The 12,739-nt window shown below is 42.9% G+C and overlaps 1 protein-coding gene across 2 annotated transcripts in view; it reads left to right on the top strand.

The window, feature by feature from the left end:
• PIK3R1 (phosphoinositide-3-kinase regulatory subunit 1) overlaps positions 1-12,739 on the top strand; it is a 70,188-nt gene that overhangs the window by 49,754 nt on the left and 7,695 nt on the right. The window contains exons 3-6 of one of the 2 annotated variants that reach the window (XM_018569255.1): positions 290-364; positions 2,708-2,839; positions 4,209-4,410; positions 4,947-5,026. In XM_018569255.1, coding sequence (XP_018424757.1) covers positions 290-364; positions 2,708-2,839; positions 4,209-4,410; positions 4,947-5,026 — 489 coding nt within the window. Of the gene's footprint in view, positions 1-289; positions 365-2,707; positions 2,840-4,208; positions 4,411-4,946; positions 5,027-11,264; positions 11,993-12,739 lie in introns of those variants that run through there. The other variant, XM_018569273.1, reaches the window with a different exon arrangement.

The raw sequence follows: 12,739 nt of genomic DNA, 5'->3' as shown, positions 1-12,739 counted from the left end.
CGCAGAGCCTAAAATCAAACTGCTTGCATCCTTATGACATTGCTACCTATCTGGCAGTTTCATCCCTTGTTGAGATGCAGTGTTTTTATAATGAAAGTGGGATTGCTTGTGTGATTTAGGGTAATGGTAGAAACTTGGCTCATATTTGCTATGTGTACAGGATTGTCAATTTCCAGTCTGAGAAGCTCAATTGGCTATTTTATTGTTGCTGGAATCCAATGCACCAGACGTTATCCTGTAGTGAAATGTTCTAGTTTACATTGGAGGCTTCATATGTTTTCTCTTTCAGGTCTGGAATCCCCAGCGTTGTACAGAACCCAGAGTGCCAGCAGTGTGCCTGAGCTCCGTCAAATCATTGAATGTGGTAAGTTCTATTAGTAAGTAGGTAATTACGTTGGCACACAGCAGATGAACAAAACTTGCCAGCATGCATCTAGTGCTAGGGTCTTTTTTGTGTGTTTTAGGTTGACCCTTGTACTACTAGTTCTTGGTAAATTGTATTAATCAGATGAAAGTTGGACCTGTTTGACTGACTAGTTTTTTAGGGTTTTTATTTCCCCTCAAATTAGAAAGTGGGAAACCTGTGCACACCCTACACATGGGTTTCCATAGTTGGGCTGTGCTTTTGTTAGGCTACAAACCTGCCAACTTAGTTTAAACCTACAAGTGCTGCTTACTGCGTTTTAAAATGACAAACCTAATAATTTAGCGGTTCAATGAATAGTATATACACTTGTACATCAGACCGAAAAAGGGGGAACAGCTGAAAAGAAGCATAAGTGGGACTGATGGGGCTCAGCTCCAACATCACAGGAGCTAGCAAAGTCATGTTCAGAGCCCCATGCGCGCACCGTGCGCTCTCTCCTTTGTTGCAGCTGCGGTAATGGGAGATGCAACGCACTGCACATGCATGGGGCTCTGAGCAAGGACAGGGCTCGCACCTGTGATGTTTGGGGACAGCGGCCAACAGCTGGCTCCTTCTGTAAAAAGGGCAGAATTGAGCTATGCAGGATATTGGGGAGTATTACTGGCGGGGGGGCGCAAATTGCCTACAGCTGTGAAAGATACAGTAATGAAGAAGTTTAAAAAGCTGCTTAGTTTATTGGTTCCTATCAGGGCTTCTTGACTGCATAGGCTATTTTTTAAACAAATGAACAAACCCTTTTATAGCAGCTGGTATGATGTAGAGCAGTGCGGGTCTCATGTGTGGCCTGGTATCAAGCTATTGAGTTGTTTTTATGGCTGCAGCTTTCTAGTTCTTGAGATGGAAATGTGTTTATAAATGTGAGCAAGACACCTGTATTTAGTTTTCCTAATGGGTAAAGTTTGTGAGGCCCAGCTGTCCTCCTTGGAAATCGTCTTCTTTTTTTTTTTCCCCCTCCTTCAGCAATTTAGCATGATGATGACATTGCTGCCAGTAGATGGTGCTGCAGACCATCCAGTAATTGCTTTCACTTCGGTATCAGATGGCGTTCTTTGCTAGCATGACATTTTCAGTTTGCTGTTTTCAACGCTTTTGATCCAAACTTTTGTGTGCAATCAGATGAACAAAAGTTTACCTTATTTATCAAATCTAGATTAAGAACACTTGTATTTCTAATTAACAATTTTGTCATTCGTAAAAATTTTAGTTTGATTGCATGTATTTTTAAACGTTAGACAAAGGCTTATTCTTTTGAAAAGAATGGATAAGGGTTATATCCTCTAAGGTTTATTACTATGCGAGTGCTTGTTGGCGAGGTCTATCCTCACTTTGTCTGGAGATCAAATGGGAAATGAAAACACAAACTGCAGTAAAAAGAGGGTCCCCAGCATACTAAAAAGAGCATACTAGCCAAATAAAGAGGGTCCCCATAATACTAAAAAAAAAGGAGCATACTAGCCATATAAAGGGGGTCCCCAGCATACTAAAAGGATAAAGGAGCATACTAGCCATATAAAGGGGGTCCCCAGCATACTAAAAGGATAAAGGAGCATACTAGCCATATAAAGGGGGTCCCCAGCATACTAAAAGGATAAAGGAGCATACTAGATATATAAAGGGGGTCCCCAGCATATGTAGAAACCACACTGCCACAACAAGGAAGGCACCTCTAATAAGTGTGCTCCCTAACCTGTACAGTATCTGACAAGAAGTGAAGGAAAAAACCTCTAATGGCTACAAAAGTGGCAACAAAACTAAAAGATATTTTAGCTGAAGTTTGTAAGTTTTAACTGTTCCTTGCTTTGTTTTTCGCTGTCATCTCACACTACTTTTCAGAGTTTCTTCCTTGTATTCCTTTTTTTATTTGAAGTTTTAGTACCGTATATTTTTCTTCTCCTCCATTCTTTTATACTTTAGCTATGTTTTGTGCCTCTCTTGCCTGGAAGTTGCCAGTCAGCTTTCCCCACCCTGAATAAGATTGTGTTGTGTCTGTCTATACATAATATTTACAGGCAAAACACAGACTTGTTAAAATCAGCTTTTCTAACCTTGCTGCTCGCTCTTTTGCAGCAAGCTTTGAGTTGTACAATCTGTTACTTTTGCATACTTTTGAAAACTAAAACTGGCGTGTATGTGAAAGCAGTGTAGTAAGTTGGAGTGAATGTGGGGTTGTTGGGAATCTGTTAATAAAAGGTGTTGAGACAGTCCGTCCTCAAAGTCACATGGGATGCTGATGGCTAAAGTCTTCCTTTTTGGAGTTTGATATATTATTTTACGTTCCAGATTCTGCTGGGGCCGAAGTTGAGCATCTCGACTTACCGACTCTGGGTGATGCGTTGAAGAGGTTTCTGTTGGATCTCCCAAACCCAGTCATTCCTGCAGTTACTTACAATGAGATGCTTTCAGCTGTAAGAGGTAAGACATGAAAGGTCCTTTACTCGTTTGTATCATTAAAATTTTATTTGATGTTTAGTGTGGGATGTTACTCTGAATTGGGGCATAAAGCAACTCACCAGATTAAAAAATCCCTCAGCCTGTGCTTCAGATCTTCCTTCTCTTGCAGAGCTTTGTCTGCCAGCAAAAACTTCTTCAGCATCTGACACTTCCTAGTGTGTCAGATGTCTGCTTTCCCCGCTGCATTGCGTGCTTCCTCCTGCCAGCTACTATATCATGACTGTGTTCCAGGGACAAACTAATGACCTAGCAGATCGATCCACAGTGCATGGCATGTAATGCAGGCATCCAACACACTTTGGAAGTGTTGGTAGTCGAAGATGCAGCCATAGCTGTGAAAGAGAAGAAAGATTTTAAGCCTAAGTGGCAAGAACTATTTTTTTTTTTTTTTTGGTGTGTGTCTTTAAGGGATCTGGTTGCAAACTAAAATATTGGAAGTAATATTTTATTTCTGTGGTTCCAAATGGTGATTGGACCAGAAATGCATATATACCCGTACCAAAAGATTGTCCTCTTCCTTGTTCGGACTTGTTCTGCTCTTATATTCTGTAAGGTGATTGGTGGTGACCAGGCTTATTCAGTAAACCTATGCAAACAAGTGTTGATCTGTATTGCATAACTAGCAGTAACAATCAGTTGTTATCTCTGTGTGCAGCTAGATGGAAGTTGAGTGGTTATGGGGGGGATCTGATGCACTCTACGGACTTTAATAAGCTTGTATGTCTGTGTGGCGTAATTGCTGAACAACTTGTTTATTTTCCTTTAGTTTTGGTACCTTCTTGATAGGCGGGAGGTTCACACACGCTTTAATTTTTGCTCTTTGGAAGAACTAGTTGTGTAATATTTAACAATATGAAGGCCCTTCTGTCTGCGCGCACTGCGAGGTAATTGTTAACCATTTTTATCTGTGCTGGCAAATGCGAGCTCTTTGGGGAGGACATGTTGTTCCCAGGTTCAGCAGCCTCTGCAGGAATCGGCACCTGCTGCTCTGCGGAAGCCTTATCTTTTCACAAAGTCCATACAGAGAAAATGTAGGAAGTGGTAGCGTTAACCCACAAGCCTAAAGATCGGTCACATGCTGCAGAAACAGGATAGCGATCTGATAACCTTCAAATAAGTACAAGATCTGGAGGTACTGTTCCATAGCCAATGACCTGCAAGGGTTGGAACAATCACACCTCCTGGGTCGTGTGGTGTGAACCACGTCGATGCAAGTTCTCCTCAGCATTCAGTCTGCACTGTCAGTCATTTCAGGAGCTACATACAGGATTGTGACAATCAACGTATGGGGACACAGTGGAATATTCATCTATTCTTATTTTGTCTGCAGAATCCTTAAACTCTGATGACTATGCACAACTGCTGAGGAAGATTATCCAGTCTGCAAACGTTCCTAATCAGTACTGGCTCACTCTTCAGTACCTGCTGAGACATTTCTTTCTGCTCTGTCAAAGCACCAACAAGAACCTGCTCAGTGCAAAATTGCTGGCAGAAATCTTCAGCCCACTTCTCTTCAGGAACCAGCTACTAAGGTGAGCAGAACTCACTTAGTCTATTAGGGGGGGTGGGGGAAGGAGCTGCAGCCATCCCAAGGCATATTGAGACTTGTGGTTCCTCAGTGGCTGCAGGGGAAAACCTCTATGTTGTCATCTATTGATAGGTTTCTATTTATTCATAGAGAACGCACAGTTTCCTTGGACAGGTACAATTTATACATTTGGTGTAGTTGTACGATTTGAACATGAAGTTCACTTTTGCACTTCTGCTTTTTCTATAGTATAAAGCATAGGCAGTATTAATCTTTTCATTTTAGATGAGGTTTTATTTGTCAGTGCGGGTGTGTCTGTATGTGTGTGTATATCTACATACTTACACATGCATAACAATCCTCAACTTCTCAGTCTTATATTCATTTAAGTTTTCTAGTTTACAAAAGAGATTAAAACTGGATTGGACCACTTGAAATGTATGTTATCTAGATTTTTTTATTTGTTATTGTGCATTTTTCATATGTTACTTATTTATACCTGCTGTTCCTATCTAAACCATGTTGTTCCTTATTTCACAGCTCTGAAGGTCCAGAGTACAGCGCTCAGATTCTGGAAGTTCTCATCGCAAGTGAATGGAATGAACGTCAAGCTGCACCAGGTACACCAGTTTTCTTCAGTTTGGACATTGTTGCAGTGATATTTTCCCCTTGAGCGTATGTTGGTGTACTCGTACATTTCTCAGAAAACCTCTGACAGCCAGAGGGGCCTACTGAGGTACAATGCGGGCCCCTTTAGGTGATACAGTGTAACTTAACCATCTGTGTTTTTCATGGCCTGGGACCTGTCTTACAGCAGAATTCTCTGCAGATGTTGCTGTGCATGTGAGCAGTAGCGTGAATGTGGCCGGTTTCATTTGCTAGATATGAAGTGTGGACTATGTGGAGCATTGATGTTTTAGGTTACGGGGTGTTCCTCATGGTAATATGATATCGGCACGGGAAGCTAAGCTATAGTATTGTTTTACAGTTGCCTTTGTGACTGAGCAATATCGTGAATGAGCAAGCAGATGTAGACTTCTACTGAAAGTCAATGTTCTTAAAGTAGTTCCTTGTAGGTATGTGGTAAGAAAGCATTAGAAGCTTTGACTTTGCTTTGCAGTTTAGCTTCATATGGTAGTCCAGGGCAGTGAAATGGACATCAGATTGTGATGTTCCTGTACTTTAAGTGAGCCAGTTTGAAGAATAGGGGACATCCTACCGGTAGTGTTAGGAGACAATGTAAGTAGCATGTCTGTCCTGACACCCCAGCCAGAGGAATGCTGTGGTTAGCCAGGTGTCTTTCTCTGCTAGTCCCAGGAGAAGGATTTATTGTTTAATTGATGTTGCTCCTCGACCTCCAAAATGATAGGGCTGTACACTGCCACTTCTACATGTTAGGAGGAAATCATGTACTCTTGTTTAAAGAGCTACTAAGCCTAGAGAGCGGCTGATTGTCCCTCTAAAGAATGTATGTAAAATATCCCATACACTAAGAGATTTGATGTTGGCTCTTTACAGCACAGCCTGTCAGTCAGTCTTGTTGAAAGTTTAGGCAATGTGAGGTGAAGTATAAGATATCTGCCCTTCTTTGCCGGAGTGAAAATGACATGACACACTGCACGCGAAGGCAGCGCACCACCAATCCATGCTGTTTTGCGTGCAGTATGTCACAACCTTAATTGGCCTCCATGTGCTGCAGACATGTAAACATCAACAATGCGCAGTCAGCGGCGGCAACAGCATAGGTGCAGAAAGTCCTCGGCCTTCTGTCATTGTATTAGTAAAGGCCAAGGTTTTTCTGCGCCTGTGACACAGTATGTACGCATCATGACTAATACGAACATGAGCTGGGATATGGCCATTTAAGTTCAGATGCTGTATAGATAACTTTTTCCGAAGGATCTTGCTGGTGGAAAGATCCTGGGTAAATCTAATATGGACGCGTGTATGAGGCCTCATTAGGTGCATTTGACTTTCTTCAATCAGGTGTTGCAGTCCCATACACTTGAATATATAAAAGCAAAACCCATTTGTGGTGAACAGAAGCCCGTTGACACAGGCCCTCATGGAAACGTGTGCCTTCCTTTCGCTCCTGTGCTACTTTGTTTAGCCTTCGTGAGTAAAGGCAAATCCCTGTGTAAGCCACAAGTCCCTATAGACTCCCATATGACAGCGCTGATTGTCCCAGCACTATCGCATACCCTCCATACCCAGAAGTACCAGCTATTTCCATGCTATTCAAGTTCACTGTCCCGTATATTGTTGTGTAACAGATTCTGCTGCAGGGTCATCTCTCCCAATCTTAAATCTGTATTTCCGATCTTTGTTAATTGCTATGCAGTTGGTCTCCAGCATGTAACACAGATTCCGGGTGCTTGGACATTTCCGTGTGAGGCGTGTCTATGTTTTTACTGATAACACAAGCTGTGTAGTGGCCTCATACTTCAGGCTTTAGTCAGCAGATGCAATTATATATCCCTGGTGCATATCATTTACATCTCTAATTGAGCTGTAAACCAAGAAGTGTCTGTACATATTTTATACTGGCATCCAGAGACAGTCTGTACCACCGTGCAAGTCATCTATACGTGTGTCCTTGCATGCTCTCTCCCTGAAAAAACTTGGTGTCTAACATTTCATACACCTGCAGTGAAGACTGCCTCCCCCTTCAGTCTGCACATCTTATCATTATTTTATGGTGACCTTGGCTGTTTCATGTGAGGCCTGTTTGTCTTCATGGTGACCACTGATACAGGTGCTAGCTGACTTTTCCATATGCTCTTATCTGTTTGGTCTTATGTGTATTGCAATTCTGTGCTAGAATTGGCCCATTGGGTGTCATGCCGCCACATTTCTCTGGCCCTATTTAGAATAACAATTTGGGTTCTCAGGAATGTCAGCCTTTGCACTACGTTGTGGGTCTTGGTCTATCTGGGGTGTAAAGCTGACCACATTCTAAAGTCATTTCCAATGACTGGTCCTGCTGACCTGATTTTGTTTCTCTAGGTTCATCATGTGCCGTACAGTTTGAGGACCTCTATGTACTTTATAACTAACAAAGGAACAATAACAGAACGGTCAGCGCAGATGAGGACTTTTTTTTTATTGTGCTTTGGTCAGTACTGAAAATTCCGGAACAGAAAGGAAACCTGCTGTAATAGTAATATGGGAGCTGCTTCTGAAAATGCTGGTTGCCTGGTTGTTACACTGGTCCTCTGGCTTCAGTGCGTTGCACCAGAGATCTGAGGCTGGTTCACACCATTTTCAGGACCAGATCTGGAATGCAGGGCATTTCATTTTGCTGCGTTTGGGGAGGTTTTTGTTTTTTTAGCGTAATCTAGTCTTACAGGTGCTTTCAAGTGCGTTTCTATGCGGTTTTGATGTGTTTCTATGCGGTTTTGATGTGTTTCTATGCAGTGCATTCCAGACCAGACAAAATAAGACGAGCAGTATTTTTCTGGTCTATAACGGACTGCGCTGGTGTGAATAGAGGCCATAAATGGCATAGGGATACATCAGGATGCATTTTGGGTCTGAATACTATTTGTCTGAAGATGATCTGGATGTGGTGTGAATAGGCCCTAAAACAAGTGTACACATTAGAGAAGTCCTAGTTGTAAGTCCTTATCTACATTTTTCTTGTGGCTCACAGAGTATTAAAGCCAGCGTCAGCCAGGCAGCTAGCGTTTTCAGAATGGGCAACCAGCAACTTAAATTTCCTTTAAAACGTGGAGATGAGTGACAGGTTATAACTATGTGGATGTTATAGGCAGTTTACAATTCAATGTATATTCATCTAGTCGGGAGGTTTTGTTGGTGGTCCACACATTTCTCATTACTGCTTGAAATTCTTGGTTAGTCCATGTTTTGCCACCAGAGGTCCTCCTTCAGCAAGTTTTGTTCTATTATACTGTCCAAACAGCTGTCAGACACTTCCAGCACCCATGTGCTTCCCAAATGTTAAACCTGCTTGCTTTAAGCCCTGACGCATGTTAACTGTCTTGTTCACACAAAAAAGATGATGGAGGAAATAAAGATAGCAGGTTCTGACATAGCTGTCATTCCCAGATACCTTGGTTTTTAGGAGTATCAGCCAGAGTGCTAGCCTTGCAAGCTCCTGCACAGTGACAAAGTTTCATGTTGGATTACTTCACAAATCTGGAAGAAATGCATAAAGTCTACCAAGATTCAAGTTAGAATGCACATGGTTCTTGTATTTACACAATATTTGCTTATCCTGAATTTCAACTTTTAGGAACAGTATGGAAGACAATTTTGTAGTAACAGTATGGCCGATCACTTTGCTTCCATATGATTATAAGCATTGCTATTTTGTGCTTTCCTCTGTATTTCTATTGCCTTTCGGTTTTGGATTTGTACAACATTTGTAGTCTGACAATATGTGAATGTCACTGTCTGTATGCTGTTTTCTGATGGGAGGGTCCTATCGTGTGTATGGCTTGATGGTGAAATTACTCACAGACCAGCAGACTATACTGTATTATGTTTTGAGACCTGATGTCAGTAGATCTAGTCCAAGATGGACTCTGGAACTATAGATTGATGTCCTCCACTTAGAATGCCATTAGAGTGAGTGATATGACAAGATGGCTCCATTATGTATTTGCAGGATCCATGTAATCTGACGCACCCACTCAAACACGTTTTACAGGGATGAGGACTTATTGTCTGTGTCTCGTGTTTGTGCTGCACACAATCACCCAGCCCCCTCCTTTGTTGTACAGCGCTGGATTATATGTTGAAGCTATATACAGCATTGTGTATGTGGACTTAACATATGACTGTTTAATGTGGGCAGCGCTTCCACTTTATGTATACATTGAATACTTCTGAGCACACTTCAGTTGTCAAACTCCGTTCTCATCTCAAGTGAGATGTCGCCTCAACTGACCAGTCGGCTGTTTCCCTTCATTTTCTATTACTGGATGAAGATGAAAGGTGCTCTCTTATAGCTGGCTGATCTCACAGCTTTTGATTTATTTTGTTCACACGTGATGATTTTTTTGGCTCGCAGCACTGCATCCAGCTTCTGTAACAACAAGGAGAGGGAACGCTGTGTGACACTGGGGGTGCGTCTAATGTATGGGGGTGTCTCAGATCCTAGGCAGGATGAGGTGGATCACTTCCAGTGCTGGTTTCTCAGCCAGGCTGTGGGGAAGCCAAGTTTGGTCTACATTTATGGCATTTAAACGAAGGCCTACATTTATGGCATTTAAACGAAGGCCAAGTTCAAACAGAAGAAAAGCTGGCTGCACACCGGATCATTCCATGTGCGAGTTGCTTTTCTCCTGTTTGTATGTGCTCATATTGGAACGAGGACGTGCTCCCAGCGGCAAGCACCCAGCTCATTCCTTTCCTCAGACGTGGAAGAGCAGTGCTTTTTTTGTATGTTCTCCTTGAAGGCCAAGTTCACACGGGGGTCACAAAGGGATGGTAAAAAAAGGTGGTTGATCTGTGTTTTTACCACCGCCAACTGACTACCGTGGAGGCTGTTCAGGTCCATATACATTGCCTTGGCCTGGTCCATATACATTGCCTTGGCCTTGATGCTTTGTGATGTTGGCAGGTGGTGCCGCTTGCCAAACGCTCCCTTTGAAGTCCATGAGACTGGGCCACACTGGTTTTTGGCTGGGAATTTCAGTGTACAGTAAACCCCCCTCCCTGGATATTGTTGGGGTGGCAGTATTGTCTCCTGAGCGTCTACAATCCGCCGTTAAAAAAAAAAAAGCGATCCATGGTAGATTACTTTTCAGAGGGGCAGTAAAATCCACCGACTGTGTGAATGAGGCTTAAGGACCAAATTACAAACCTGCACGTGTACTGGGTCCTCTTCACCACATAGCTTGCTCACTTCTCAATCATCTCTATGCAGAGAGCTGTGACTGTAACTCACGGCTCTCTGCATGGAGATGATTGAGAAGTGAGCGAGCGACACCATGTGTTCGCTCACTTCCCGATCTATTGAGCCGACGTGTGACAGTTACATTGTCACAGGTCGGCTAGAACTATGAGGCTGAGTGATTTTCATTCACCGCACAGTTCTCTTTTTAAGGGCCCGTTCACACCAGAAGTGTTGGGGCCACACTGGCCGCTTCTTCCAGCATAGACATGGTAGTTTTAAATGGACACAGTTCATGGCATGCTGTACTTTTTTATTTTTTAATTGTGGTGTGAAGTGGTACCACATCACACTGCACTGTGCCTATAGAACCTATTGAAATGTCACTCCTGGCATTTCAATAAAGTTATAACCAAAAAAGCAAATTGCAAAACAGAAAAAAAAAAACAATGGTTGGTGTGAACGGCCCCCTAATCTTTAGCTAAATAGAAGTGTCCTTTTCATTTACACATGTCATTTTATTGACACGTGGTGGTGGTGTTCTGTGTTGATGTAAACGTGTCTTGTTGGAGCTGATAGATTTTAAAACGATTAAACCTGAAAAGATTGAAGTGGTTTTGGACATAATGTCTGCGCATTGACATTTTTATATGGCGTATTCGGTTTGGGTCGCTAAACCGCCATATAGACCTTTGATCTCATTAAACATACGCCTGAAACCCAGATACACATCAATCCGTAGCAATCATCCTTTGTGTCTTACGCGTGGCTGTGAATCTGAATGGCTTGCAGTAGATTATAGGGAGCAGTATTGTGTCACAGAGAGATGTGCAGCAGATTGCCCGGCGTGTCACGAAGGAGTACGTGCACAATGCACATCTGTGCTCCTGCAGTAAACCGATTAGTCACGGGGCTCATGGAGCATGCTGCGTGCCGAGGTTAAGCAGCAGCCGTGTACCTGTTCTATGCTGTCTGGGGCTGGCGGAGGGAAGGGGGGACTCTGTACAGACACGCCAGTCTCTTTCTTGGAGGTACAAACCTTTTTTGCACGCCAGTTCTTTGCTGCTATTTTTTGCCGGTAAGGCGAGCCACTTCCTGAATCTGGCTGCTGACGGAGCTCGGCTGCCCACCTCTTGGACGCTGTGAGCTGCAGCCAGCGACAGAGGTTATTTTAAGTCCCAGCACAATGGCAGTCTCAGTTACCGAGCTAAAACCAGCGTGCTCCCCACATCAGCCACTTGTTAGCTGATGACAGCTTTCACTGTGATTGACAGCCTCTTCTCTCCCCTCCCCTCCCCCACTCAAAATCCATAGCTCAGCAAATATTTGAACCTGCTCGAGTTAATCATGAAACTGAGATCTTTATCTCGGAGAGACGTGCAAGCCAGAGGCTCTCACCACCCCCTCTCTCTCCTCGCTCCCTCCCCTCCGAGTACTGTACTGAAATCGCCTTCACTTTTTAATCATTAACTGGATATGAAGGACTAGATTCCACTGCACTACCTCTGCCCACTGATTTCCCCGCAAAGAAACAGCTCGGTCGGTCCTGGCAAAATTTCACCTGCATGGGATTTACGTGACTCGGGACGCTAACTTGACGCTTTGTTCAGCACTGGAGAATTTTGGACTTTTAGCACTTTTTTTGGAACTACTGTATACCATTTGTGATTTGTACTGGAAATCTTTTTGGATTTATACTGAAATCGGACAATGCACGATATTCTAAGTAAGTGGTTTTATCCGCAGCCTTTAAAAAAAATCTTTTGTGTTCTTTCTTTTGTGCTCTTTTTATTAGAGTTTGTCCACTGAATAGCTTCAGGCCTGTGTCTGCCGTACTTGGCTAGTCAGTGACTATATTGGGTTTGAACTGGTTTCTTTGTTCGTAGGTTGTCATTGTGGTTATTTTAATCATTTTTGATTTTATGCAGTGCCAACATTTTCTTCTACGGTGTATAAAGTGAAAACATACTGGGCTTGGTCTGATAGCTGTGTATTAATAATAGAAAGAAAGCACTAGTAACAGGAATTCTGCACAATGTAAGATTTGATTTGCAGTCCGGCAAGTTGCAGAGTGGTTTCAGAGTTGAATCTGATTGAGCTCGCATTGGCCGAATTGAGATGTGTTCTGTACAGTAAAACTGGAAATGTACCTGCCTTTGCCCTAGTTCATGCTGCTTTGGAGCCAGCTAGACGGGTCTGCCGTGCGCACACCTGCTCCTCACCGCCACCTCTGCTTTGTCATGTGCGGAGTGCTCCCGTTTCTGCTGCAGGCACATTCAAGTTTGCTTTATTATCTTAGATTGGAAGCTCTCATAGGCAGGGCCCTCCTAACACTCTTGTCTTGAATTGTATTGGAACTGTACTATCTAGCTTTATTTTGTAAAGTGGTACACAAACTGTTGGTGCTTTATGAATGCTGTATAATTTTTATATGTATATGTGTGTGTATATATGTGTGTATGTATATATATAT

The sequence above is a fragment of the Nanorana parkeri genome, unplaced genomic scaffold (assembly GCF_000935625.1).
Source record: "Nanorana parkeri isolate BGI_ZX_2015 unplaced genomic scaffold, ASM93562v1 scaffold34, whole genome shotgun sequence".
Classification (NCBI taxonomy): domain Eukaryota; kingdom Metazoa; phylum Chordata; class Amphibia; order Anura; family Dicroglossidae; genus Nanorana; species Nanorana parkeri.
The sequence above is the reverse complement of the archived record's forward strand: the minus strand, read 5'-3'. Positions and strand labels throughout refer to the sequence as shown.